Source organism: Martes martes (genome assembly GCF_963455335.1).
Source record: "Martes martes genome assembly, chromosome: 2".
Taxonomy (NCBI): Eukaryota; Metazoa; Chordata; class Mammalia; order Carnivora; family Mustelidae; genus Martes; species Martes martes.
This window is the reverse complement of record NC_137889.1, coordinates 174,076,556-174,104,275: the sequence shown is the minus strand read 5'-3', so window position 1 is coordinate 174,104,275 and position 27,720 is coordinate 174,076,556. Positions and strand designations below refer to the sequence as shown.

General features: G+C 39.9%; 1 protein-coding gene across 1 annotated transcript in view; it reads left to right on the top strand.

The window, feature by feature from the left end:
• Nucleotides 1-25,684, top strand: part of ATP8A1 (ATPase phospholipid transporting 8A1) — a 227,811-nt gene extending 202,127 nt beyond the window's left edge. Inside the window, exons 34-37 of the mRNA XM_080797542.1 lie at nucleotides 13,560-13,648; nucleotides 14,372-14,464; nucleotides 22,808-22,899; nucleotides 24,094-25,684. Coding sequence (XP_080653668.1) covers nucleotides 13,560-13,648; nucleotides 14,372-14,464; nucleotides 22,808-22,899; nucleotides 24,094-24,191 — 372 coding nt within the window. The 3' untranslated portion in view covers nucleotides 24,192-25,684. The remainder of the gene's footprint in view (nucleotides 1-13,559; nucleotides 13,649-14,371; nucleotides 14,465-22,807; nucleotides 22,900-24,093) is intronic.
• The last annotated feature ends 2,036 nt before the right edge of the window (nucleotides 25,685-27,720 follow it).

Here is a 27,720-nt window from a genome sequence, read left to right as displayed (position 1 = left end):
TTTCCATTAGAATAATTCTGCATCTCAGTCCAGAATAGTGATTTGATGCTAATGATTAACAAGTATCCCAGGAACTGGAATTATGGACATAATTATCTGTTATGAGGGAATGCTGACATCAGGGCAGGGCAACAGTGGATTATACAAAGGTAGAACATGCAACAGTAAGAAATTACAGAGGAGAGGAAAAAGCAAAAGAAAATAGTGCAACAGGCTTGGCTGTGACTTTAAATATGTCGCTGTCTTCCTCTCACAAATATGGTTGTGATTTAAGAGAAGGACTTTTTTTTTTCAGACCTGACTTGTATTTTTTCACACCAGTGCAACAATTTATGGGGTAAGGTAGACCCTGGGGAGAAGTGCTATGTTACATAAACATATGCTAGCCTGCTTTTCCGACTTGTCTAGATGATGTTACTGGGCTTGGTATGGCTTGGTTTGGTTTGGTTTTAATTTCCAGAAGAAAATTTTGTAGCCACTATGATGAGTGCGCCAGATTAAAAACTAAAAAGCAAGCTACATACATCAGGGATCATTTCATATCACGATGAATACCAGAAGCTTAGTATCGGCAAAACTTTAAAATTTATCGTGGCTTTGCAGACATGCAGCGTAAAGCACTCCCAAGCACCATCTGGTCCTGCTCTCCCTGGCCTAAGGGATCTATAAAACTACCGGAGGAAATTGAAGTTAAGGAACAAGCATGTGTTTTACAGAATTTCAGATCTCTTGATTGAGGTTTGTAAAGTCCCTCTGAAAAACAATAAAAATCTTTGTTGAACTCTTTGGTGTCACCCCTGTAGGAAAGGTATTAATAAACTACATTAGTGATACAGTTTTCCTAAATTGTACCATTGGCCACTGGACCAAGACGATGAATTACTTTATGTATGAAGAGTTTCCTGATTAAAATAGTCTTTATTCATCTATCAGCTTTTAATTACCTAGATGGCATGTGCTTGTTTGTTGGTCACAAGACCAGCCCTTGCTGATGGGGTGGGACTGTGTTATGATACAGTAGAGTCTCATCCAAGATGACTGAGCTTAGCCGAGTAGCCTGGAGGGAACAAGGACCCTGAAGTCTGTCACATGTTCTTCAGTGAGCCAGCAGTTGGGATCCCATCCAGCAAAACACACTGTTGGTCACCGGGCCTCGTGCCCCTGCAGTAGATGAGACAGGCCAGACTTCCACAGTGCTGAAGGCAGCTGGCGGCATAGCCACTTCCAAGCCCAAGTAAAGAGAAGCTGTGTGGAAACACTAAGAAGCAGGGGTGCCTGTGTGGCTCAGTTTGGTAAGTGTCTGCCTTCAGCTCAGGTCATGATTCCAAGGTCCTGGGATCAAGCCCCACGTCGGGCTCCCTACTCAGGGGTGGGGAGCCCTACTTCTCCCTCTCCCCTCTGCCTACTACATCCCACTGCTCCTTCTCTTTCTCTCTCTCTCAAATAGATAAAATCTTAAAAAAAAAACAAAAAACACTATGAAACAGAGAAAGATGTGGATAGACAACTGTAATAGCAAATCAGGACATTTTATTTTTTTACTTTTTTTAAAGATTTTATTTATTTATTTGACAGACAGAGACCACAAGTAGGCAGAGACACAGGCAGAGAGAGAGAGAGAGGAGGCAGGCTCCCTGCCGAGCAGAGAGTCCAGTGCCACATCCCAGGACCCTGAGACCGTGACCTGAGCCCAAGGCAGAGGCTTTAATCCACTGAGCCACCCAGGAACCCCATATAAGGACATTTTAAAGTCAGAGCTGTCTTTAGAGTCGTCGTGACAGCCGACTTTCTGTCAATGCGGCATCTTTAATGACAACGCAGAGCAAACATACTGAGTGTCCAGCGTAGGCCAGGCTCTGTGTTGGGCAGTGGAGGATGCAGAGAGGAATGGAATCTGTTCTTGCCCCTAAGGAGCTCATTGCTAATGATGGGATGTTGGTGTCATAAACACAAGAGATGATATGGTGGACCCAAAATTCCCCCGACCATGGGCAAACCCTAGGAAATTGAACAGAGCCTGCTGTTAGTGGGACAGAGCTTTGCCTGTTCTCTGGAGTCCATTCATTCTTGTATTCATTCATTCCATAAATAAGTGTTGACTGCTTAATGGGTGCCGGACACCATGTCTAAGTAATGGGTTAATGAGGCCAGATCCCCATCAGCAGGTGGGGTGAGGGGACCAGGGAATGGCATGGAGAAACAGTCGCTAAATCAGCATTAAAGGATAAAAGGACTAAAGGATAAAAGACTAACAGTCATCTCACAAAGTGATGGGAAGAAAACAGGGTGCTATGCTATGTGGCAGGACAAGAATGGCTACTCCGGGAAGGTCTTTTTGAAGAAGGAATGATTAAGCTAAGACTCAAAATGATGCATGTGTGAAGAAGAGCATTTCAGGGCTGAGAGACCAGCAGGTGCCTGTGCTCTGAGGCAGGAATCCTGGAGCAGAGAGGGTGGGAGAAAGAGCTATGAGGAATCAGTGAGATGCGCAGAGGGCAGATCATCTCCACAAGCTCGGCATTCTTGCTCAGAACACCAGCACAACTTGTTTCTGAGTTACATGCCAGGGATTCCCTCAGAAAGGCTCAGAAGGAAAACCGCAGATGTCACTGTGTGATCTGCTTCAGTAAAGCTCATAATTGAACACAATTCTTGCATTCCCTGTTAGACTAAGATAAAGGTATCGTCAGTGAGCGGTCCAAAGCTGCTTTGTTTCATGTTACCACTTAGGCTCCCCAGCACGTATCGTCTGAACCAAGTGATTTTTTTGGCGTATTTTCTGATGCTTAAAAAAAAAATCAAATAATTGTGGATGAAATGATAGCAATTTGTTTCTCTCTCATGTAAAAGACATTGGTGATGGCAGACAGTCAAAGGCTGGTGTGGCACCTGCACAGTCCTCAAGAACTAGGTTTCTGCTCTTTGCTGCTCTGTGACCTCATAATCCAAAGTGGCTGCTTCCACGCTAGCCATTTTACCAACATTCCAGCCAATAAGAAAAGGAGGAAGAAAGGTTAACCCTTTCTCTTTGATGCTCTCTCCTAGACATGGCCCACCACATTTCCACTTAGATCTCATTGGCCAAGAGCTAGTAATATGGCCACATATAGCTGCAACAAGACAGACGGAGGAATATAGTCTGAGCTAGCAGACAAAGTGTCCAGCCAAAAATCAAGCGTTTGCATCTAAGAAGGGGAGGAGGAATGTAGTGGGGAACAACTAGAAGTTTTTGCCATGAAAGTCATTTTTCAACATAAGCCATTGAACAGCCTTTATAGGTCTTTCTTATAGCAAAGTGCTTTTTGATTTTTTGAGTGTTTTAAAAATGACTTCCTAAAAGAGATGGTTATTATGTGACAGGATGGAGGCATTAACTGATGCTCTGGTGGTACTCATTTTACAGTTTGTAAACATATCAAATCAACATGTATACTTTACACTTACATAATGTTATGTGTCAATTGTATCTCAGTAAAGCTGGAAAATAAATTTCAAATTTTTAAAAGTAACTTTCTACACTCTGAGATATAGGTCAGCATGTCTCACAGATTGAATTACTAGTAATCCAACAATTGCTGCTTTCTGAAATGGTTTTTGACATAAAGAGCATTCACAAAATTCTAAAAAAAAATCCTCAGGAATGATAGAAGTAAACAGGTTAAGCGCTGAGATGGTGTTCCCCAACTTATACAACTTGTCCAAGAACATCGTAACATTTTTAAATTATGTTTCTTATAATAAAAAGAGTATCTGGTTACTAATTCTGCCCCCATTTTTCTACTTTTAACTTTTTGACAAGCACAATAAGGAAGATTAAAATAAAACAAGTTCTGTTCTTAATTAGTTTCACTATTCTGGGAACTAGATCCCTAGAAAATAGAGTTTCAGAGCCACACATACCCTGGTGTTCTGGGCTCCCTTTTAGAAAAGATGATTTTGCATGTTCAGTTCCCAGTATATGTTGGTATATAGTGAAATTTAACTTTCTTTTTTTAAAAAAAGTCCAGTCCCAGCTAACTCACTCTTTGTCCCTTTCCTCTGAATATTTTTCTTAATCTTGTCTTTTCTCATTCCTCCCTTTGCCAGAGGTTGTAGGTACAAAAGCTGTTCCTGGCATGGACAGCTAGATTGAATGTCGGTTCCGAGTCCCTCAAAGTGATCACTCCCGCTTCCGCCCATCACCACCATCCAGAAACGTCCATGGGGGGCAAAAAGCACATAAAGGCTAAGAGCTGCTATCCCATTTGCCTGTTTTTTTTTTCTATGCTTTGGAACAATTTGTATCTTTTCTACAATTTTTGTTTGTTTATTTGGAGTAGGCCAAGCCAAGGTTTTTCTTTGTCTCTGAGTAATCAAGAGCTTCTGGGAATAATTGCAAACATAGCTGGAGCTTATTCGAAACACTCTTTTTCTTAGTTATTTTCTGGGTGTTCTGCCGTGTCTGTTTTTATGGGGAAACTAATAATTCATCCTGTAGAACAGCCCAGGCAGCTCACTACAACCGAGATTTACAGAGTGCCTGGGTATCAATGAATGTTAGTGGTTCTATTCCTATCCTGAATGTTAGTGGTTTGAAGGTGAAAAAGAGAGAGTCGTCCTGAGGAGGTTGTGTTTTGTGGATAAAACAACAGATCAAAGGTAATTATAATGAAGGATGCTAATTATTGTGATCGGATGCCCAGGGGCTAGCAGAGGACAGGACCCTCAAAACCCAGGCTAGAGTTTAGATAGTTCCTTGGTACTGCCGTTCCTCATGCTGTCCAAGAAGGCGAGTGCAGGAAGGATTCTCCAAGTAGAAAACAGTCCAAGCAAAGAAGGAGTTGGGGTGGCCATGGGAGGGAAAGGTTGGAGCTAGAACTGAAAAGGTAAGCAAAGCCTGGGTCACAGAAATCTACTCTAATGTCATTAACATCATTACTTTAAGCCATGGTGGATGGCTTTTCATTAAGGAATATATAGTATTCTAGAAAGTACCTGAGACCATAGAATAAAAATTTGGGTCAGAGGACATGATAAATCAGTGCTAATAATAAACTAGTCAGGGATGAAAAACATTTTAAATTTTGACATGAATATATGATAGAGTTGAAAAATTGCAAGAATTTTTTTCAGTGAAAATAAGACATCAGAGACCTTTCTCGGGGATAAACACCAGAATGTAGAACTTGGCATGTGCATTCCTCTGTCGTTGGGTTTTATTGGAGGGAACTTTTGAACTAGACTACCCAAGATGGGTAGTCACTGAAGGAAAGACCCAGAAAATTTGTATGAAAAGAAACAGTACCTAAAAACCTGTAGTTGAGCACTAATTTTTTTTCTTTTTTTAATGAAAATGATTTCATGAAGAAGATGCTTCCAGGGGACACCAGAAGGCTTACCTGAGACAGAGGAGGCAGCAAGAGGCGTTATGTGAGCTCATAACTTGATGAATGGCTTTAAAAAAAGAAGTGGGAGGTCATGTGATGTGAGGATCCCCGTATAGGCAGGGTTGCTCTACCAAGATAGTTCAAAGGTACTGTGGCCAGAAAGAACAATTACACTCTTGGTCTGACACCCTCCTGACCAAATCCAAAAAAAGCTCATAATGGGATATATAAGCTATCTATAATACATGTTTGGATTTTTTTTTCCCAAAACTTATTAATTCCCTTGGAAAAGCCCTCAATCTTCAAAAGTAAGCCCTCCTACACAAAGAAAATGCAAGGTCCCATTCACAGCAACAAGAGAGACTTCAGCCAGTTACATATAGGGGTAGTGAGAAGAAAGCCAGAAAATGAGACAAATGAGAGAATTTTTTTTTTTAAAGTTGAATAAATAAACATACCATGTTCCTAAAGGGGACAATCACTATTGAATCGTCCGTTCTTCCCAATTAGAGAACCATTTGGGGAAAAAGAAAAAGAAAATACATCTTCTCTGCATGAATGTAACTGAGCCTAGGAAAATAATCCTAAATGTGGAAAGAGAGGTGAGGGTCAGGTTGAAAATAGTGGCTTTATTATAACTATCTTGAATGTTTCTCATATCAGTGAAAATTGATGATATTTCTGCTTTATAAAGTAAAATTCATAATTCTGATTTATGGGAGTAGCTTAGAGTCATTAAGTACACTTTGGAAAATAGAGGGAAAAGGAGAGAAGTAGCACTACCCCACTATCCAAAGGTAATCACTGTTAACATACTAGTCCAGTCTTTTTTTACCCTCCATTTGTGCCCTTAACTTGGATTAAATTATTTATTCTTTCAACAATTATGTGTCAAAGGACTATTCTAGTTGCTGGGGATATAGCGGTGAACAAAAGAGAAAACTCCTGGCCACAGGTGCTTATATTTTCCAGGGAAGAAGGAAGGGGAGGGGGACAAAAATCTAAATCTGTTCTGTGGCCCACCAGATGGTAGCAAGGGCCATGGAGAGCTGTCGCATAGGGAAGAGCATAGAAAGAATTAATGTGGGAATGGGGTGCTACTTTAAGTGGCATGGTCATGGAAGGCATCCCTGGAAAGGTGACCTTGAGGGGCGCCTGGGTGGCTCAGTGGGTTGAAGCCTCTGCCTTGGGCTCAGGTCATGATCCCAGGGTCCTGGGATCGAGCCCCACATCGGGCTCTCTGCTCAGCAGGGAGCCTGCTTCCTCCTCTCTCTCTCTGACTGCCTCTCTGCCTACTTGTGGTCTCTGTCTGTCAAATAAATAAATAAAATCTTTAAAAAAAAAAAAAAAAAAGAAAGGTGACCTTGAGCAGAGATGAGAAGACATGGTGGGAAGTCAGACCAGGGTGGAAGGGCTATGTAGTGGGTAGAGTCTGGGTTTGCGGGGGAAGAGGATTTTTGTTCTTGGAATACCTGTAATTTTTTAAACATGTTTTATTTGATAAACACGTATGTACGTAATTTACCATTGATCATTTTAAACACTTTTAAGTCTACAGTTCGGTGGCATTATAAGTACATTTAATGTGCTGCAACCTTCACCACCACCCATGTCCAGAACTTTTCCATCATCCCAAACCGAAACTCCATATGCCTTCGTTACTCCCCGTTCCCTCCTCCCCCAACCCCCCCCCCCCCCCCCCGCCCACAACCACTGTTCTACTTTCGGTCTCTGAATTTGCCTATCCTAGGCACTGCAGATACATGGAATCATACACTTTGTGTCCTTTTGTGTCGGGCTTACTTCTTTTAGCTTGTTTCATTTAGCAGGGTTCATCTGTTGTAGCATGTGTCCAGATTTTTTTTAGACTGATATCCCATTGCATGTAGTCTATAGATTTATCTATTAAATGTTTCCATTTGTTTATTGATATTTCCACCTTTTAGCTGTTGTGAATGATGCTACTCTGAACATTGACGTGGATTGTGTTATTAAGTAGAGCAGATTGAATTTGTGAAAGATTGGATGTGCCGTTTGGGAGAAAAGGGGGGAAGCAAGGATGACTCATAAGCTTTTTGACCAGAGCAGCTGGAAGGATAAAGTTTGTATTTGTTGAGATGGGGAAGACTGGGATGATATATTCTTCTTTTTTTTTTTTGACATTGCAAAGTATTCATGTAGTTAATAAAAGCCTTCATTAATGTTGGTGGGAGACCTTCCTTCTCTTCCTGCCCATTCTGTATACTTTCCCAACTTCCCCCACCAAAATGTCATTTCCAGTTATCATACTTTCCCTGATTCACTGAAATATTTCTGTTGGTTCAGATGGGGAAGGAGATAGTTTAACATACCTCATTTTTAATGCATCATGCTCAGCTTTGTTTGCTTTAAGATTTTATTTTTAAGTAATCTCTATACCCAACATGGATCTCAAAACCGCCAACCCCAAGGTCAAGAGTCATACGTTCTACTGACTGAGCCAGCCAAGTGCCCCTGTTGCTCTGCTTTTTTAACAGAAAAGACAACCTATGTTGAAAAAGGATGGTTAAGGAGCTGGATCAACCTTTTCTCCCACCTCCCCAGATCACATAAACACCTAGTTATAACTGCTCCCAGGATAACTCCATGCCAGAACTCAAGAAAACCAAGCCAAGTATCACCGCCACATCTCAGGAGCAGAGTCCCAAGGCTCTGGTGTTTCCGACTTTCAATCTCTCCCAACACTGGGTTGTAAGAATTATTTAGTAAACAGCCCTTTTCTGAGCACCTGCCTGGTGGTTAAGCACTTTGGTCGTGAGAACTCAAGATACGTTTCTTCATCTTCTAAAGAGTATGGTCTAACAGGAAGACAGACGAGCAACTAGAAAATGGGGGCTAGGTGCCGTCCAAATGGAAGCCCAGAGTAAGGTCAGCTCACCCAAGTCTAAGGAAGAAGGTTCCATCCAATGGGAGAATGAAACAGGGGGTCAGAGATGGAAGGGCCCAAGGACAAGAGTGTGCATGGGCACTTTCCAAGAACTGAAACACACATGTGTAGCTAGCTGGGGGCTGGCTTAAGCGATGGCTCCTGGGAAGCAAACAGAAGTCAAGTAGGTGAGGTCTTGAAATCCTATTAAGGATTTTGTACTGTACCCTCAGGATAGCAGGAAGCCATGGAATAGGTTGTGAATCCCAGAACTGCTAAGGGATTGTGATTGATCCCCGTAGAGATAATAGAAACCACCAACCTTTCCAGGAAGTGTGTTTACATGCTAACAGAAGCCTCCTGACAGACCGCTGGGATATTTTACCTTTCCCTTTATTTAGGGCTCTTTAAGACAATCCGTTTTCTAATAATTACAGTCTGTGAACAGCATCTTGAACAGCTTGAATAATAAACTCTAATATGGATGTACATCTCTGTAACCAGCCGCATTGTGTCCTGTTCATTTTCACTGATGTTTTCCTATTTAAAAGAACCCACATTGAATATTTGCATTCCCCAGAATTAGTTCCAAGGGATGTGTAGTAAGCAGAATGTGGCAAAAGCGTTCCATGTGGATAAATACACTTGGAAACCTTGATTTAAAAAACTGTTCAAGGGTGCCTGGGTGGCTCAGTTGGTTAAGCAACTGCCTTTAGCTCAGGTCATGGTCCCGTAGTCCTGGGATTGAGTCCCGCATCAGGCTCCCAGCTTTGTGGGGAGTCAGCTTCTTCCTTTGACCTGCTCCCCTCTCTTTCTCTCAAATAAATAAAAATAAAATCTTTAAAAATAAATAAATGTATTAATTAAGTAAGTAAAATTAAAAACTGTTCAGGGGTGCCTGGCTGGCTCAGTTGGCAGAGCTTATGACTCTTGATCTCAGGGTCATCATTTCGATGGCTGGGTGTACAGATTACTTAAATAAAACAATTAGTAAATAAGTAAATAACTGTTCAGTAGGGTTCTTTATAGCAATTTCTCAAAGCCTCAAATATGCTAGTTTTCCGTGTGACTCTTAAGGGGGTGCTGCTGTGGTTTCTTTATACCTTTACTAAGCCTTGGGCCATAACATGCTTTTGGGGGGTTATGCTCTCAGGACTAGTAACCACAGAACTGTTTCATGGGATACTAACCTATATGCAAAAGCTGTCCCAAATTTCAACACATAGTTCCAGAAATTAAATTATCAAATTAACAGGAATGAATGTTTATACCCTTGAAGCACATTGCCAAATACTTTCCCCAAAGGCGAGTATATTGCCAGTAGGAATATAAATTATTACAAAGAGCTGTTTCTCCCACACCAGCTGTGATAGTGAATTGTTTCAATCTGATCTAATCTGTAGTGTTTCTATGACGACACAGAGGCACAACACTTTCCCATGTTATTGATTACTTGCTGCTGCTTTTGTGAATACCTTCTCTGGTCTTCTGCCTATTTATTGGGATCTTAGCTGTTCTTATGAAGATAAATGGTCTATTTTTATAATCCAGTATGAATGCAGAATTTCATATATTTGTGGCAGTCATTCATTCTCCAGTTTCTTGTTTATCATTTACTTTCTAGTTATGTTCTTTTAGAACATGGGGAACTTAGACATTTTTATGAATCCGTTCTTTAAAGCATTTCTTCTTATAACTTTTGTTTTTGTTTTACTGTTCTTAAGCTTAAAAAGCCCTTTTATAAAGCCTTATCTAGACACTTAATAATCACTCCTTGGTTTTTTTGTTATTATTGACATGAACTCTTCACCTCCCTGGAATTTATATTAATTTATCTAGCTGTCCTCCCTCCCCTCCGCAAAACAACTAAGCAAGATTTACAGCACTGTTTTCTGAATAATTTTCCCTTCCTAAATTATTATGCCCCGACAGTCTAATAATTTTTATGAAAAAGATAATTTGCCTCAGTTCCTAAATTAACAAATAGAGATGAATGGCAACTTACTAGTGGTCCCTTACCTTGGTCAGTTTCAGTCTTGAGATGAACATACATTGTGACATTTACAAGCTGACTTACACTGAATTTTGATACTGTGACAAAAATGTCCTTCTTTGAAGCTCATAGAAGAGATCGCTAGAGAGAAATATCTAGGTATTTTAAGAAATTTGAAAATTAAGTGAAGAAGGGAAAGGTTGTTAATCAGTGTCCGGAGTAAAAGGAGCTCCTCTACAAACAGCATGAGGTTTAATTCTTAGTCTACTTTCCAGCTGAAGAAGCAGAGTCAGAGCTGGGAAGGGAGGGCAGTGCCAGGACTCCTCAGGGCTGTTTATCGTCAGGCCTGCTCCAATCAGGGCCCAAGGAGATAGTCTGAGGAGTAAGAGTCATAGTGCACCGGTCTGACCTTGAATGTGGAAAAGGCAGGGTAGAGGAAAGAACCTCCACGCTGAAGCTGGGTAGACGGGCAGCACATTTAAAGTCCCTCTCCCAGGAGACTGAACTTGGGGGCTCTGACGGGAAAGAAGTGTTTCTCCCTGGTGTGGGAACTAGGTGCTAAGGGACCGCCTCCTGTGGGTCAGGAGGGAAGCCCCTCTTAGCCGGTCAAGCCCCTTGGCCTGCGTCAGATGTAGAGATGCTGATGTTTTCTCAAATGTGCTTTCTCTGAGAGTTCACACGGAAGTTTCCCAACCATGCCTCCTCTTTCCTCCGCAACCTGCGTTTTCCGGCCCGCGTGAGTCCACTTTGGAAGCCCGCGTGGTCGGACGGCCGGATGGTGGGACGGCGAGCCGGCGCTGCTGCGCGGAGACAAGCGCTGCTTGTTCCCCGCGCAGGCCTGTGCCCTCCACGTTCCCGGCTCTGCGGCGACGCAAGTCCCCTGGGAGCCGCATTTGTGGCAGATTCCATTTGGTTTCACAGGGCCTTGCGGAGGGGGCCGTGGGGGCCGCTTGGCAGGGCCCACCAGTCTCCCACGTTCGGAGCAATTTACAAACCGCTCTGGAGGGAGCCCGCGCCCGGCCCCAACAGGCTGCTCCCGGTACCCGCATTGTCTGCGGGGATCAGGCGCTTTTCCCCCAGCTGACCTGCCTGCGAGTGGCGAGATGTGAAAAGTTAGAGACAAAAATGGTCTCTCCAGACGGAGGGGGAGCTTTCTTGTACAGAAAGGAAGGAAATACCTCTGTGGGATTTTATTTTTTTTCTCCCCCCTCTTCTTCCAAAAAATACAAAGAGACTCTGTCTTTAATGCGAATGTCGGCTTTAAATCTTTTAGGTTTGGATTAACTCTGCAGAAGAAAAAAAAAAATCTGACAGGCTTTCAGATATGATGCAGAAAAACTTCTTTCCCCTCAATTCATGTTGTTCATTTGTAAAGCCAAAGGCTGGTGGACTGAATAGTGGGCGCCCGTTGTTCCCCATTCATAGTTAACATCACAATGGTCAGAATTAGCAGCCCAGAGTCTCCACACCACGTTTGCCTTTTCCACCAGCGACATCTAATACAAGGTGGTAAAGGCAAGCGTAAATCTTTCTTCTTTTGCCCCTAAGTTAAAATAGATTAAAATTACGCCAAGCAAAGGAGGCATTTTCAGTTGTGGGACTTAAAATCTTATCTGCCTTTTCCCCCCCCCAGATGGAAAAAGAAATGTGGTCGGGTTTTTTGTGGGTTTTTTGTTTTTGTTTTTGTTTTTTGGTGTGGGTTTGTTTTTTGTTGTTGTTGTTGTTTTGATGGTGTGTGTGTGTGTGTGTGTGTGTGTGTTTGCAGTTGTTACCTCACTAAAAAGCTTCCTTCAATCTAAACAAAACCCAGTGATTTGATAGACATTTCCTATTACATTGTAATTGTTGGTTTTCACTATTGAAGATGTCAGCGAACATGTTGAAGATCATGTTTTGCTTATAAAATAAAGTGACTTTTATGTGAATATTTTTCGTCTTGTTGGTGTCTAGAATATAGGTGCTATTTCACTGAATCCACGTGGCCACATTTATTTTCTGAAATTCTTTTGTAATAGTATGTTTTTACTTTAAACATGATTCAGAGTTCTTTAATCCTATATAGGGGGGAAAAAAGACCATAGCATCCTTGAGCTGACCGTCTATGTCGATGATCCCATGTTAATGAAAAAAAAAAAAAAATTAAGTGATTTCCTGGTCCTCAGTTGAAAATCAAAATGAATAGGTAACCTCAAAATTAGTAATCTTTGTATTAGATAAGCATTGATTGATTAGGACTGTAACGTGTAACTGTGTATTGGCCTGTAAGACTTAAAGTCTAGGTCATTTTTATTTTCTGAACCACACCTCGTTTAAAAAAAAATCCTTATGAATTTGAGCAGAGTGTAAATGGTGTTTGCAGTAGTTGGCTGCTATCTAATGGAGTTATACCAATACATTTATGCACTTAAACAGGCACTGCAAATTTATTCTGATAAACAAATAGCCTCAAAGTGAAACAAAATATGTCTTTTGGTTTTATTGTATGACATATTCCTTTTAAACTCTGTGGATCTAATTACATACAGAGGGATTTTTATTCTAATTGCAAACAGCTAATAGATTTATTAATTTTTTAACCATAGAATCATTTTCTTTGCAACCTAAAAGATTCTGATATAGTGATTTGGTATTTAACACAAGGGAATGATTAGAATTATTTTTAATACACTGTTATTTGGGTTTTACACACTGGATACTTGGTTTGACTTTTGCAGTAACAGGACATACTGATACAAGTTATGTAAATTCTTGAACAAAAATTAAGATTAGTCTGCCTAATATCATAGATATCTTAATTTGATTATACTGTATCGTGTTTTATGTGGATGATTTTTTAATGTTATATTTTACAAAAGTTAAGTTAATTTTTTTTGCCAGGAATAGTAAATTTAGTTTCCAGCTAGGATTTATTTTACATGTTATAAGAGAATGGAAGCCAGAGTATATTTGAAACTTGCTCCAAAAGCTTGATTTTGATATTCTAAATTGTAAGAGAAGGTCAACATTTATTACTCTACGTACTGACCACAGTCATAAAAATCTCACATGGAAGGATGAAAAGATTTGGCACATGATAAAACCTTGCTGTATTAGCTGCTTAAGGGGAGGGTGGGAAATAGATGTAGTAAAGACACGTTCTAACACATTTGGCTTTTAATTCCAAATTGTGCACAAGGTTGGATTTAAAGTCATTGTATATCCTCTTGCAGAGTGAGTTTTAATTATTTTACTTAAAATCCTATAAAAACTGAACATGAACATGAATGATGTATGTTGTTTCTGATCATTTACTCAGGCTGCCATGTTGTTTAGTTCTGGCGTCTTCTGGATGGGCCTGTTGTTTATCCCTGTGGCTTCTTTGCTTCTTGATGTGGTGTACAAGGTGTAAGTATAGTACTCGGTTATATACATCGAAATACAGATGCATGTTACTCCTCAGACCTCTCCGGTTGTAACATCAGGTCGAGAATGTACAGTTTACCAAGTAGGAATTATTAATATTAATTAATTCTGCATATGTAAATAAAGAAGAAATGAGTGATTGAGGAATTAGGAAATTAGTGTCAAGACAATGAGAAGGAAAGCAAGTAGGTTCAATTAATATTAAAGAGTACATTCTTAGAAATCAGCTTCAAAATTCTATTCAAGATAGAAGAAAATTTTGTTATCTCAAAACACGTATTTGTTTTATTGATGAACAAGAGTTGTGGGGGGAAAAAGGGTTTTTGCCTGCCTGTTTCAAAGCCTATATGCACTATAGCATGAAAGAAACTAAAACTTTACTAATTTTTCTCAAGGATTGTCAGTTTTGAAATGTTACCTCTTCCCACAAAAAAAAGATATAATTAAAGTTAATTACATGATGCTTATTTAACAACTATGAGAGTTTTAATATTGTAAAACTAAAGCATGCCTTTTAAGACTTGTTTCTATAATTACATAACGCTCAAAATTACAGTAATTTTGTGAATTCTATTGAAAAATGATTGCCCATTCTCTGGTTACTATTGTACCTAGCAGCACGATAACAAACCAATTTTGTAAAGTGTTACGTCTTCACACAAAGATTTACGTGCAAATCCTCCCCCCCACACCCCCACCCCCCAGGATCAAGAGGACTGCTTTTAAAACATTAGTAGACGAAGTTCAGGAGCTGGAAGCGAAGTCCCAAGACCCAGGGGCAGTAGTGCTGGGAAAAAGGTAAAATACTTTTTTGTTCTTTCCCAAGTGAACTCTATGTTTTACTAGGGTTAGAAATAAGGGCTAGGGGTGCCTGGGTGGCTCAGTGGGTTATAAGCCTCTGCCTTCAGCTCGGGTCATGATCTCAGGGTCCTGGGATCGAGCCCCGCATCAGGCTCTTTGCTCAGCGGGGAGCCTGCTTCCCTCCTCTCTCTCTCTGCCTGCCTCTCTGCCTAGTTGTGATCTCTGTCTGTCAAATAAATAAATAAAATCTTTAAAAAAAAAAAAAAGAAATAAGGGCTAAAACTTACATTTATCACTTAACGTGGAGCTGGCAGGGTCGATGACCTATTTTAGAATCAGAGAGTTGTGGATTCAAATCCAATCTGTCACTCGCAAAGCTACTAAGCTATGTTGTGACCTTAGCCCAGTCACTCAGTGCTCTTGAGGCTCAGTTTTCTTATCTATAAAATGGGGATAATAATACCTCCCATGGCTAGTTTTTAGAATTAAATAAGATATAATCAATAAAGCTGGTATCTTGGTGTCTTGTTCTTAATGAGCTTTAAATAAATGGTTGTCACAAATATTATTGTGTTATTAAAATGAAAGAGAAAAAAAGTCTTTCAGCTTGAAACAGTATCCGTAATAAAATAACAGTGAAAATCAGAGCTTGATCTAGAGCCACATGCACAACAGTAACACTTAGCATGTATTCGGAACTGACCTGGGCGTGTGTCACCTATGAGGTGAATTATGTCTTCCAAGTCCCTGGCTCACTACCACCCCCTCAACAACAGCAGGATCAGAAACCTAATCAAATTGACCGCATTCACAAAGCATTATGGGAAAGAAATTAAAAGTGTTTGAACACAGTCTATGACAGAACACAATTGGGAAGATAATACCAGTTTCAGTCACACTACCGTGAGCTGGAGTTTTGTCTACACCAGAGGAAACGCTTTGCTCCCGTGTCTGTTACTGTCATCACGATTTGCTATTGTTACTCGGTCTGACACAGTTCAGTGAGTCTCAGACCAGGAACTCAAGCTGAGACCTTGGCTTCCAGCCTTCCTCAGTTGCCTGAGGCCGGGGGGCACTGGTCACTCACACACCAGTCCACGCCCCTCTCGTAAAGGGCAGAGTCCGTTGTGTGTCAAGCGTTCACTACATGCTAGGTGATGCGCGTATCCCGCCGTCTACGCAGTTGCGCGGGACTCCCCGAAACAGTCCTGTGCGAGTTAGTCACCCTGTTCATTCCAGATGAGGAAACTGGGACTTAGAGTAAGTTCTCAGTCGGAAGTCACAAAGCACCTTCCGGAGCCCCTGGAGACAGCAGCAAAAACAGCCTCCACCAGCCTGACCGAGTTCTGTCAGTGCCCCTGTGTGCAGGATGGAAATGATAATGTCAGCTGTCAAAGTTATGAGTATTCTCCTCCCTCCACCGTCCCCTCATCTCTGTCCCTTCATCTAAACGTCTACGCCAGGTCCATTGTCTGGCCCAAGTGTCACTCAGTCAATTTTTCTCTCTTTCACTCCAGCTGTAAAAAGGATGTGCTAGGATCCTAGCTTACAAACTTGTGAATATAACTATTTGCTGACAACCATTAGGGAAAGAACATACTACTACTACCCTTAGGAGTCAATTCCTTATATTTGTAATATATATTGTAAGTATGTTCATAAACCTTAGTTAGGCCCCGCGTGTGATGTTTAGTTCTCCTGGTTTGTCGTGTGTTATAGGTGACTTCAGTGATTCCTAAACCCATGCTGAGGTTGTGGTGTAGTGACCTCTTGGTCCTAAAGATTCAGTGATGCTGTGATGAAGGTAGTCCCCACCATTAAAAAAAAAATAAGTCAGAGGGGCACCTGCATGGCTCAGTCAATAAAGCATCTGACTCTTGATTTCGGCTCAGGTCATGATCTCAAGATCATGAAATCAAGCCCAGCATCAGGGCTCCCTACTTAGCGGGGAGTCTGCTTCTCCTTCTCCCTCTGCTCCTCCCCCTACTCTCACTCCCAGCTCTAAAATAAATCAATCTTAAAAAAAAATAAAATAAATGAATAAACACTCTGGAAAACAGTATGGAGGGTCCTCAGAAAGTTGAAAATAGAGCTACCCTATGACCAGCAATCGCACTACTGGGTATTTACCCTAAAGATACAAATGTAGTGACCTGAAAGGGCACATGCACCCCAATGTTTATAGCAGCAATGTCCACAATAGCCAAACTATGGAAAGAACCTAGATGTCCATCAGCAGATGAATGGATAAAGAAGATGTGGTGTGTGTACACACACACACGCACACACACACGCACACACACACACACACACTGGAATATTATGCAGCCATCAAAAATGAAATCTTGCCATTTTCAATGACATGGATGGAACTAGAGGGTTTTATGCTAAACGAAATAAGTCAATCGGAGAAAGACAGGTATCATATGATCTCACTTATATGAGGAATTTGAGAAACAAGACAGAGAATCATAGGGGGAGGGAGAGAAAAATGAAACAAGACGAAACCAGAGATGGGGACAAATCATAAGAGACTCTTAATCTCAGGAAACAAGCTGAGGGTTGCTGGAGCGGAGCAGGGTGGGAAGTATGGGGTGACCGGGTGATGGACATTGGGGAGGGTATGTGATATGGGGAGTGCTGTGAATTGTGTAAGACTGATGAATCATAGACCTGTACCCTTGAAACAAATAATACAGTATATGTTAATTTAAAAAAATAGATACAGTAATATTTTTAAAAATAACAATAAATGAATGATTGAATGAGAGGGGCCCCTGGCTGTCTCAGTAGGTAGAACATGCAGCTCTTGATCTCCAGGTTGTGAGTTCAAATTCCATGTTGGGTATAGAGATTACTTAAAAAGAGAGAGAGAGCGAGCCTGAAAGGAATATAGTGGATTCCACCATAAATGACCAACTTTTCCATAGCAAGTGCATCAGACAGATTTCCTGCTGTTGCCTTATTTGCCTAAAATAGCTGTTCAGCTTTTCTCAAGAACTCAGAAATGCGTTAGCTCTTAGCTGAAGGCCACAGATGAAAACCTGTGGTATAATACATACCCCATGTTGCTGTTGCTGCCCATCCATAACCAGAAGGATGATGCCCACAGTGCCTTCCTGCTGGATGATGGCTGGAGGGGGAGGGAAGAGAAGGGATCTGTAAAGGAAGAAAAACATGCAAAACAGTGACATCCTAGAGCAGCTGGGAATTGTCAGATCGGTTTTACTGCCAGGTTTGTTTTCCTTCAAGACTTTATTTTTAAGTAATCTCTATACCCAGCGTGGGGCTCGAACTCACAACCCCGAGATCAAGAGTCGCATGCCCTACCAGTTGAGCCAGCCAGGCACCCCACTGCCAGGATTATTTTAGGAGACTTGGAGAATGAGATTGATGTAAACTTTCAAAAAATGTAGCTAATCTTATCTATATTTTCAAAGAGAAAGCAATTGTGATTTCTGTGTAGTCAAGTGATATCAGACTTATTTTCGTTCCAAAATACCATGTTGTTTTCTGCCTCCCAGTCTTTGCACATGCTGTTCCCTTGTCAAGAAGCTGATCCCCCCCCCCATAGATGGGGCAGTCCAATTCCTAGTTTTCAAACCTCAACTCAAGTGCATCACCTTACCTTTTCTGAGATAACATTAGATAACATTAGAAGCTCTTTATGCTTCTATAATTATACTTACTGCATTGTATTATGATGTGTTTGTTTATCCTGTGTGTTTGTTTCCCCTACTAGATTGAGCGCCTTGAAGGAGAGGCCTCCTTTTTAGTCTTACCTGCAACCCAACACCTAGCACAGACTCAGGAACACAGTAGCACTTGATAAATATTTGTCGAATGGGTGATTGAAGGGTCCAGAGAATGAACCAAGGAATGAATGAATGAATGAATGAATGCGTGGGTGAAAGGATGGCTGAGTAGTGGGTGGTAAAGAGATGACTGACCCACGGGTAGTTAAATAAAAATACGATACATAAGAGCATAGAATTATATAGGTTACATTTCCCAAATGAGTCATGTCCAGAGTAACACTGGTTTACTTCATCCTAGATAGAACAAAGCAGTCTTGTAAATTGATCATTCCCCATTTTTTTCAATCTCCTCTGAACACTGTGTCAGAGAAATTCGGACTTGTAAGCACTGTGTCCAGACTAGCATTTATAACCATTTATTTCTCATGTTTACTGATGTGCAAAACTGCAACATTTTGGTTAAAAGTCTTAGAAATAGTATATCACTCCCTATACTATCCAGTGAATTAGATACATTTATTCCAATTTTACACTGAAATTTGGGGGGGGGGATGTATTTCATCATCTAAGTACAGTATATTGCTTTTTGAACCTTGGGTTATGGTAGAAATCAGTTTAAGTCTAAATATTGGGACAATAAATGCAGGCCTTACCTCTGATCTTTGTGTAGCAATGGCTTACTATTTTTGGCTAAGAAAACAACTTATATAACACCCAGTGCTCATCACATCACAGCACTGGGTGTTACAGGCAACTGATGAATTGTTGAAAACTGCATCTGAAACTAATGATGTACTATACGTTGGCTAATTGAATTTAAGTTAAAAAAAAAAAAAAACACCTTATATGGTATGAAACCCTGTTTTTGTGGATAGGCTCCAACACTAGGGAGCATAGCATCTACAATTCCAAAATGCAAAACAAAAACAAAAACAAAAACAAAAAACCTTTGAAATTCGATTTTTTTCCCATAGGTTTATAGCAAACATTTGCTGGGGAAAAAACCTAAACCATTTGTTCTATAAATATAAAGGCATTCATAGTGTTTATATTTTCTATAATGTAAACATACACTTTATAGCAGAAATACAAATTTTTTGGAATATAGTCCTCTCAGATCTCATTGGGGGGGCAATACATCTATGAATTGTAACATCTTACCTTTTCTAAAACAAAACAATAACAAAAACAAAAGTGAATTCAAAAACCTAATGCTTTAAAATAAGGAATTGTAGACACTGGGCTCATGGGAGACAAGACAGTTACCTATGGATGTCTTTCGTGAGTGTGGGAAACACTGCATTTTACAGATAGACAAATAGGAGGAGAGTCATAATTTTTTATATCTCACTGTAGACATACACCAGCAAAGCATCAGCAGCCATTACTAAATAGACCTTTACCCTTACTTTCTGGAGATCCATTTTAATGACTCCACCAAAATAGCTTGCCAACCCAACACCAAAACAATTGCAAATTTACCACTCTTCAAAAATAACTGAAAATACCTTCAGACAATATGTTCTAGGACAGTAAATGGGTTTTTACCTATACTTAGTATTTCTAAATAGAATTATTATTTTAAAACATTAAAATTAATTATTTTAAATTATTAATTTAATTATTAAATAATTAATAAAATTATTATTTTAAAACATTACAATACCTTACTGCTACCAAATATCTAAGTTGAAACATTTTAGTGGGCTTGGAAATAAGGTAACGGTATTTAAGTGGTACTTTCATTACTGCATTGAACAAATTTAGACCTTGCACAGCTTGGTATGTAAATGAAAGTCCTCACAAAATTAACACTACTGACTAAGAGTCGTGATTATGGTGGGGTTTTAATGAGAAGGTTCTTTAAAGTCTTTTCCTTCTTGTCCCGTGTTAAGCTGTTCAAGAAAAACTGAACTTCTAACATGTCTATTAAGGGTAACATGTTCCCAATATACTATGTAATGTGACTTGAGAGTAACAGCAGTACCTATAAATATCAAGGACCTAGAACTACGTAATTCTGAAATGATGAGCAGTTCCCAAAAGGTAGAGAAATACAATCATCATCACTTATTATTTATTAAGCACCCTCCTGTGAATGACATTTCTATTTCATAGGAGGGACTCTGCCCTATGAACAGTAAAGCAAGAGGTTCAGCGTAGCTTAGGGGGAAAAAAAAACAACAGAAACCTAGTAGTTTTCCTACCAGGGAAGTGGAGTGGGGGCATTGTAAATTAAAACTCATACACAGCAAAAGACATCACGTGTGGAGCTGATGTTGACTCTAAGCCAAGGTATCAGAAAGGATCCTCACAAAGTTATCTCCTGTTTTGTGATGATCTCTGTTCTCGTTGATTTTTTTATATGATCAATTCCTTGCGAGCTGGGAGAGGGGTAAAGGCAGGAAGGACTAGCGTTCATTGAGTGCTTCCTTCCTAAGTGTCAGTCACTATGGTAGAAGCCATACAATTCCTCGAATCCCACTGGTGGCCGGCGGGGGGGGGGGGGGGGGGTGGAGGGGTGGGGGGGTGTTAGGGGTTTTCCTCCTCCTCTGGATGTGAGAGGACCAAGAAAGGTTTGCCTGAGGCGACCCAGCTAATAAGTAACAGACTCAGAATTACAGTTAAGACTCCAAAGCCCATTCTCTGTCCCCAGTACTGCGCTCCTTTCCCAAGAAAGAAGCTTTCTTACTGCATTTTTTTTTGAACACTAGACTTGACCTAGATGTAACAGCTGAATAAAAGCATAGCCTCATATGAACCATTACAAAACAGACCTGCATTATCTTATACATGTAAGTTTCGTACTATGAAAGATAAAATTCTCACGTCCCCCTTCTTAACATTGAATGTTATAATATTAAAGTATTATGCATGTAGCAAGGCCAGCCTGAAACCTGGAAAATGTATCTGGGAAAGAAGCAGCTACATAATGATACATTGCCGTCCTCTAGATGTCTGTGGTCGTTTCCATCGTACACACCAGAGACTTCCCAGCACCCCATCCCAATGCTCTGCTAACAAAATCAGACCACCTGCTGCTAAAGCTGCCGATTTCCTCAAAGCAGTTACAGATTTTAGAGTTCCTTGGGGGCCCCAGGTCTGCAATGTTAGATTATTTTAGGAATAGAGCAAGAAAAGTGTCTCTAAAAATGGTCCCTTCTCACTCCCGATATCTGTTTATTTCATGGCAAAAACAAGGTTTACGACTATTTGCAAAACCACTGGAGTTTTAGATTAATTAGCTTTGTTGCCTTAATGTAGCTAATTCTCAGTGACAATGAACTATGTCTACTAAACACCCGTTAATGTCCCTAGACTTTAAAAAATATGTGTCGAAGATAAGTAGAAATGTCAACATTTCTAAATATTTTACTTCAGCAAAAGCCTGAATGTTTGTGTAATTCTGAGTTCCTTCTGCAGAGGATCCTTTTATTTTTATTACTTGTATATGATAAAAATGGTTCCATTTCAGGATTTCAAAAAATTTGGCAAAATACAGAACTGACATAACTTAGAACAATTTAACTAAAACTTTTATAGTGGGAAAAACACAAGAAGGAAATTTTTCAACTGAGTCCACTCCAGTGATTAAAACAAAATTGCATGAACATTTGCTCTAACACATGTGGGTTACTTAGTAGCTCTTTATGCTTATTATGTTCTTTGATATCAAAGCAAAGTTCTAGAAATCAACCACCAGAGAAATGGCATGATTGGGAGGACTGGTGATGTTTAAAGTGCATTTCACAATTACTGCTCGAATTCATTTATTTGACAAATAATTGGCTTCCTACTGTGGGAGACATCATTCTACGTGCAGTGGAAAAAAACAGATGCACTATTTCTTGCAGTGTGCTTTTAGAAGTTACATAATTAATTACATGGATTTGTTTCTGTGGAGATCATTCTAAACGTTTATTGAAAAAAAGATATTTTTCCATATCATTTTACCTAGTATTTTCTGAAAATAGGGTTTTGGGTTTTTGTTTTTTTTTTTTTAATGACATTAAGGAACACATTTCATACCATATTGGAGTGGTAATGGAACTTTTCTAGTGAAAAAGTCTATGAAATTTCTTTTTTGTGTAATTTTGAGGATTTCTTTACATAACTAAAAAGTTATTATCTTACACCAAAATATGTGCAAAGTAGGAAGAAGATCTATGGTAATAATTTCTGTGATTCCAAAAATACAATGCTAAGACTTCACGCAGTAAGTCAACCAGGATTTTAGAAGTTAATAATCCTGACAGCCGACTTTGTATTTCGTGTTAACCATATTGTACAGGGTCTGTATCCCCATTTGACTTAAAGATAACTGGGGGTGGGTGGGGAAATCTTTGGGCTGGATTATTGGGAACAAAACTCTCCTTAGCTATGGGAAAAACTGGCCTTGAGAGCATCTAACTACTTTAAATCTCATTTGCCCTCTGAGAAAGTGGGGTAAAAAGAAACCCTAGACTCCAGACTTCTCAAGCAATCTTTTGTTTAAGTCGAACTCACTCTGGTGGTCCTGTGGGCATGGTGGGGTCTCTGCCGAGTTGATAATTCATTTCACACATTTGCACCTGCTCGGCAGCCTCACGGAGAGGGCACAACTACTCAAGAACGTCTTTAAGAAGAACCATGTGAACTTGTACCGGTCGGAATCATTACAACAAAACCTGCTCCGTAAGTATCTGAGTTCGGATTCGTAAATAAATTCTCTGCCGTTCTGCCCTAGCATTTACGAGAGCCGCATTTTGACTGCAGGAATATTTAACTATTTAAACTTAATACCTATTGCCTGTTTTGCTTCTTTGCGACCCATTACATAAATAACTGGTGCTCAGAGAAACCTTTGACCACAGCCATCTCACTTACAGCAGACAAGACAAAGCATTTTCAAATCTTGCTGCTTTCACTTGAAGAAATAATATTTCCACATGCCCCTTGCTTCCTTAAATCTTAAAAAGAACTAGTGAAATAAATCTTAACTCTTAAAAGCTCCCTCTGTATTGTTATCTTTTCGACTTGAATAACTTTGCAAGGGTTTTTTCAGTTTTCGGACAGCACTGTGAAACATATATTTCCCCCCTCCAAAAATATTTATGAATATTTCGAGCTGTAAGAAATTATTAGGTATCAGGCCCTCTTAACATTTCAAGGATCTAAAAAAGAATATAATATATAAAGCCCTGTAGTAAATGTATTTGTGTTAGTAATATATCTTTTGTTTCATGTTGTTTCCACATGTAATTTATTTTCATTTATATATACTCGTGTTTAATGCTTTTGCCTTTTATGCTTCAAGAGGCCTTTTCTAAAGATGTGACCCCTTTGGGGGTCGTTGCTTGTCCGCAACCAGGCTGGGGCATGAGGGAATGTATCTGTAGACGCGGAGAGCCAAGGACAGTGTCGTCCCAAGAAAGAAGATTTTCCAGTACTGGCAGTCAGGGTGTTTATCTCTGCCTCCTTCTCACTTTTATTCTTCCCTCTGTCTCATGCCTCTGACCTGGATGGAAGTATATGTGCCCACTAGACTAGACACCCCCCTCCCCCACCCAGTAGCCAGGAAGCAAAAAGTGGACGGCTTAGATTTGAGATGCAGAGAGGAGAGCCAAGGGGTTTTGAGAGCACCTGCTCATTCATCTGGGGGCAGAGTTCAGAGAATGTCAGCTGACAGCCTGCGGTCAGCCCACTCTTCATGGTGCGGTTGAATCGGCATCTTTTCCAGACATACAAAAAAGTGTCTTCACGCATGCTTTTGAAGGCAGGAGGGCCATAGAGGGGCCCTAAGTTAGAAACCGAGTCCTTCCCACTCAGAAGAACAGAGAGTCCCGGTGACCTCACAATGATCATTTCTGTTTTATCTGTAACTTACAGATGGGTATGCTTTCTCACAAGATGAGAATGGAATCGTGTCACAGTCTGAGGTGATTCGAGCATACGACACCACAAAGCAGAGACCCGAGGAGTGGTGATGGGACAGGGGCTGCGAGGCAGGGGCTGCTAGGACTCTGAAGGAGAGCTCCCAGGTCTTACCGGATCTGCTGACCAATTCCAGTCTGGTCCCGGAAGGCGAAAGTGGATCTGAGCTCATCTAGTTGATCGACCATCAGATTCGTGTATATTAGACATAAGCACTGTGCAACTCTACTGTAACTCCATCTCTTTCAGATTTTTTAAAGTATTTGCTAAGTCTTTGTAAGCAGAAATTGAAAATGACCTTGTATCTTGCCAGAATGCTTTCTTAAACTGAGACTTGGTCAGTACTCTTATGCCGCTACTCTGGGGCTGTAACTAACGGGATTTATTGGCTATACCACAAGGTGACCAACCATGAGAAAACTCTAAAGTGGTAATAATTTATAGGGACTCTTGATATCCAGACTTAGATTTCAGAATATGCTGAAAAAACAAAACAAAACAAAACAAAACAAAACCAGCACTCTTCTCTAAGGAACTGACTCACCTTCCTGAGCAAAATTTCTAAACAAGACATTAACAAGTGTTTGTGTCAAAAATTGTCTCGAGAAATGTTTGCCAAAGACGTTCAGTAAGTGTATTTCTCATTCAGTAGCCATTTGCCCAGAAATTTAAGAGAAAGTTTACCTCCAGTTCTGCTGTAAGATCTGCATGCTTGACTTTTCAAATATAAGAGTGATTTGCAAAAATGAGTATTTCAAGGCATTTGCTACTAAAACCTGTGGTGTTGCACCTTTGGCCTTACAAATGCTTCTTTGTTGTTTGTCTTGTTTACTTGTTCACGTTGGAAGGCACACGTGGTTATGTGACTCTGTCATTATGATACTGATTTTTAAACTATATGTATGTCTCTGTCATTTCTGATGAGGGGTCCTCATCATTTAGATTTTTCTAAAAATCTGGCTTCTGCTGAAGACTGAGTGCTGTCATTTTATCTTAATGTTTTCTCTCTCAAGAAAACTATGCTTAGATATTTATGTGAGCTCCCCAGTGCTTCCGTGGAGATGTTTGGAATACCACTGTCGGATAAATGCATGGGCTTTTGTAATGTACATAGGCTCAGCTTTTGTCCTGTGTTTGGGTTCTTTCTACCAGTTCCCGCTAGAGATGCCCGCTGCCGTACATAGCACACCCTGTGTTCTGGTAACTGCCCCTGTACTTAAACCTGAGAATTACTTCACAGCTTGCTTGTCAAGAGCTCCCCCAAATTAGTCACACACTGCTAATTGGGACAAATAAGTAGTACATATTCCCCCTTTTAAAAACAGCTATTTTACTCAAGCCTATAACTTTATGATCAGAGACACTCTTCATCACAAGTAGATTTTGTTACTATGTTTTAAAATGTACGTTCAGTTTAAATTTTTTTTAGCATTTCCAAGTCATCTCCTGAAAAATGCCTGTTTTGCTACCAACAATCAATGGTGAAGGGGCTGTTTAAAAACCACAACCAGTTTTCTATGCTCTTTTTAAAATGATGCTTTCGTTTAAAAAAAAAAAAAAAGGAATTCTAGTTTTCAGATACACTTCAGAGATTGAAGCAAACTTTTTGCCTTTTATTCAGAAGCCTGTTTGCCTTTATGTGGACTTACCAGCAAAATAGGTAGAACTTCCTCTTTAAAAAAAGTCAACTAGAATTGCAAGGAGAGGTGATTTTCCAAGTCACTGCTTAAGTTGAAAATTTTCACATTTTTTTTTACCGTTTTTCTTCATCTAGATTTAAAATTAGGTGATATGTCATTTCCTTCTCTGTATTTTTAGTTATTTAGTTACAAGTGTGCCTCCCCCATTTTCTAGAAAGGAGAGAGGTTATAACATACATAATTCTAAAGGGGGCAAGGAGTTGACACAGTTCACTTCCTAGACCGTTCCCATCTGGGGTTCAGATTAAGAAAATTGCGAATCGAAACACCTAGAAAGACCACAGGTGTAAGGGTCTAAGACCGTCTTCAAAACTCGGAAGTCACAGATTTTTGTCTACTGAAGGGATATTCAGAGCGGCTTTCCTGAGCCTCCCCGTGGTGATAGTCACAGTCAAGCCACACAAATCACAAGAATGAGGTCCATCCCTCTGGAGAAACACTTTATCGAGGTTACAGACAAGAGATGCTTCCCTTGGCCTCCACCTCATCAGCGGCATCCTTCTCCCAAATTTTAATACCAAAATATGATGAATATAATAGAACTGAATCTTCTGGCTTAAAAAAAAAATTTATTTTTATCTTAAAACATGGATTGTTTTTATGGAGCTCTTCAACGTGAGTAGAATACCCATGGTTAATTCATGTATGAGACCGTGGTCTGAAATAGGGCTAAGTTAAGTCTTACTTGTCCCGTAGTCCTATTTTTTAATTATTAAGTCAATTCCTTTGCTTCTTGGGTGAGAGAGGGTGCTGGGCAGCAGGGAGTGACCTCCTTGGTAAAACTTAAAACACACCCTTGCAGTCGCAGTGATTTTATAGTGTTAGAGAAAACCATCCGAATTTTTAACCTTCCAAAGAGGGAGAGGAATGTAACAGTTTTACCAAGATTAAAACAGCTGAAGTGACTTTTAACTTGTATTTTCTGAAATAAAGGACACGTACTCTTCAATTCAAAAGTCCCTTGTAGGGACTTTGGCAAATGCTAACACCGTCTCGCTTTACAATGTTTACAATTCAGAAAATACTACTTACAGCAGAAAAATCCTCATTCATTTAACATTGAAAAGCTGGGAGTTGCTTCTTTAATGTTGAATCGTACACAGTGATATTGAGCATGGACTTTCTAAATATTTTCTATATACATATAAAAATATACTGGTGGCTCACACCCAGAAAGATGCTATTTGGCAGAAATTGTTAGCAGGAGAAGGGTGTTTCTCAGGAATGTAGCAAATTTAAAATGATCTATGTGCTGCCTACCCTCCTACACCCCATTCGGTGTCTGACGTGAGCCTGATTCAGCAGAGTTGCAAAGTTAATGGAAAACCTTTTTCTAATCAAGTCAGGTGAACGTGTATTCTTATTCAATAATATTATTCATTTACATGAATTATATAGTCATTGAACGGAGTCAGTAATTCCTCTTAATGTTCAGGGGGAAAGTGAATTCCAGAAATCAACATTTATTCTGATTATTACGTTTTACATTTTAATTTTGCAATTTAGCATTCTAAATAACAAATATGAACCTCACATGATAATCTGTTCTGCATTATGTGCACTGTACGTCACTGATAACTTGTCATTTGAAACATTCTTTCAGGAAATGAATGCTAGTCTAAAAGTAATAGATTGTATATTTGTAGTTTTTAAATTATTTGTAACAATGTCCTAATTATTACCATGCTAAATGATCATCAGTGTATATTTTTGTGCAGTTGCCCTATGACAGTTCTTGGTTCTAAAACTTATTTTATCAAATAAGTCTATATATAATCTTATAAATAACCATTTATAAAATTTATCGAGAAAACGCCCACCCCATTCGCATCACGTGGAGCAGATCTGTGGAATTCTTTTTGTAAATTCATGTAATACCATG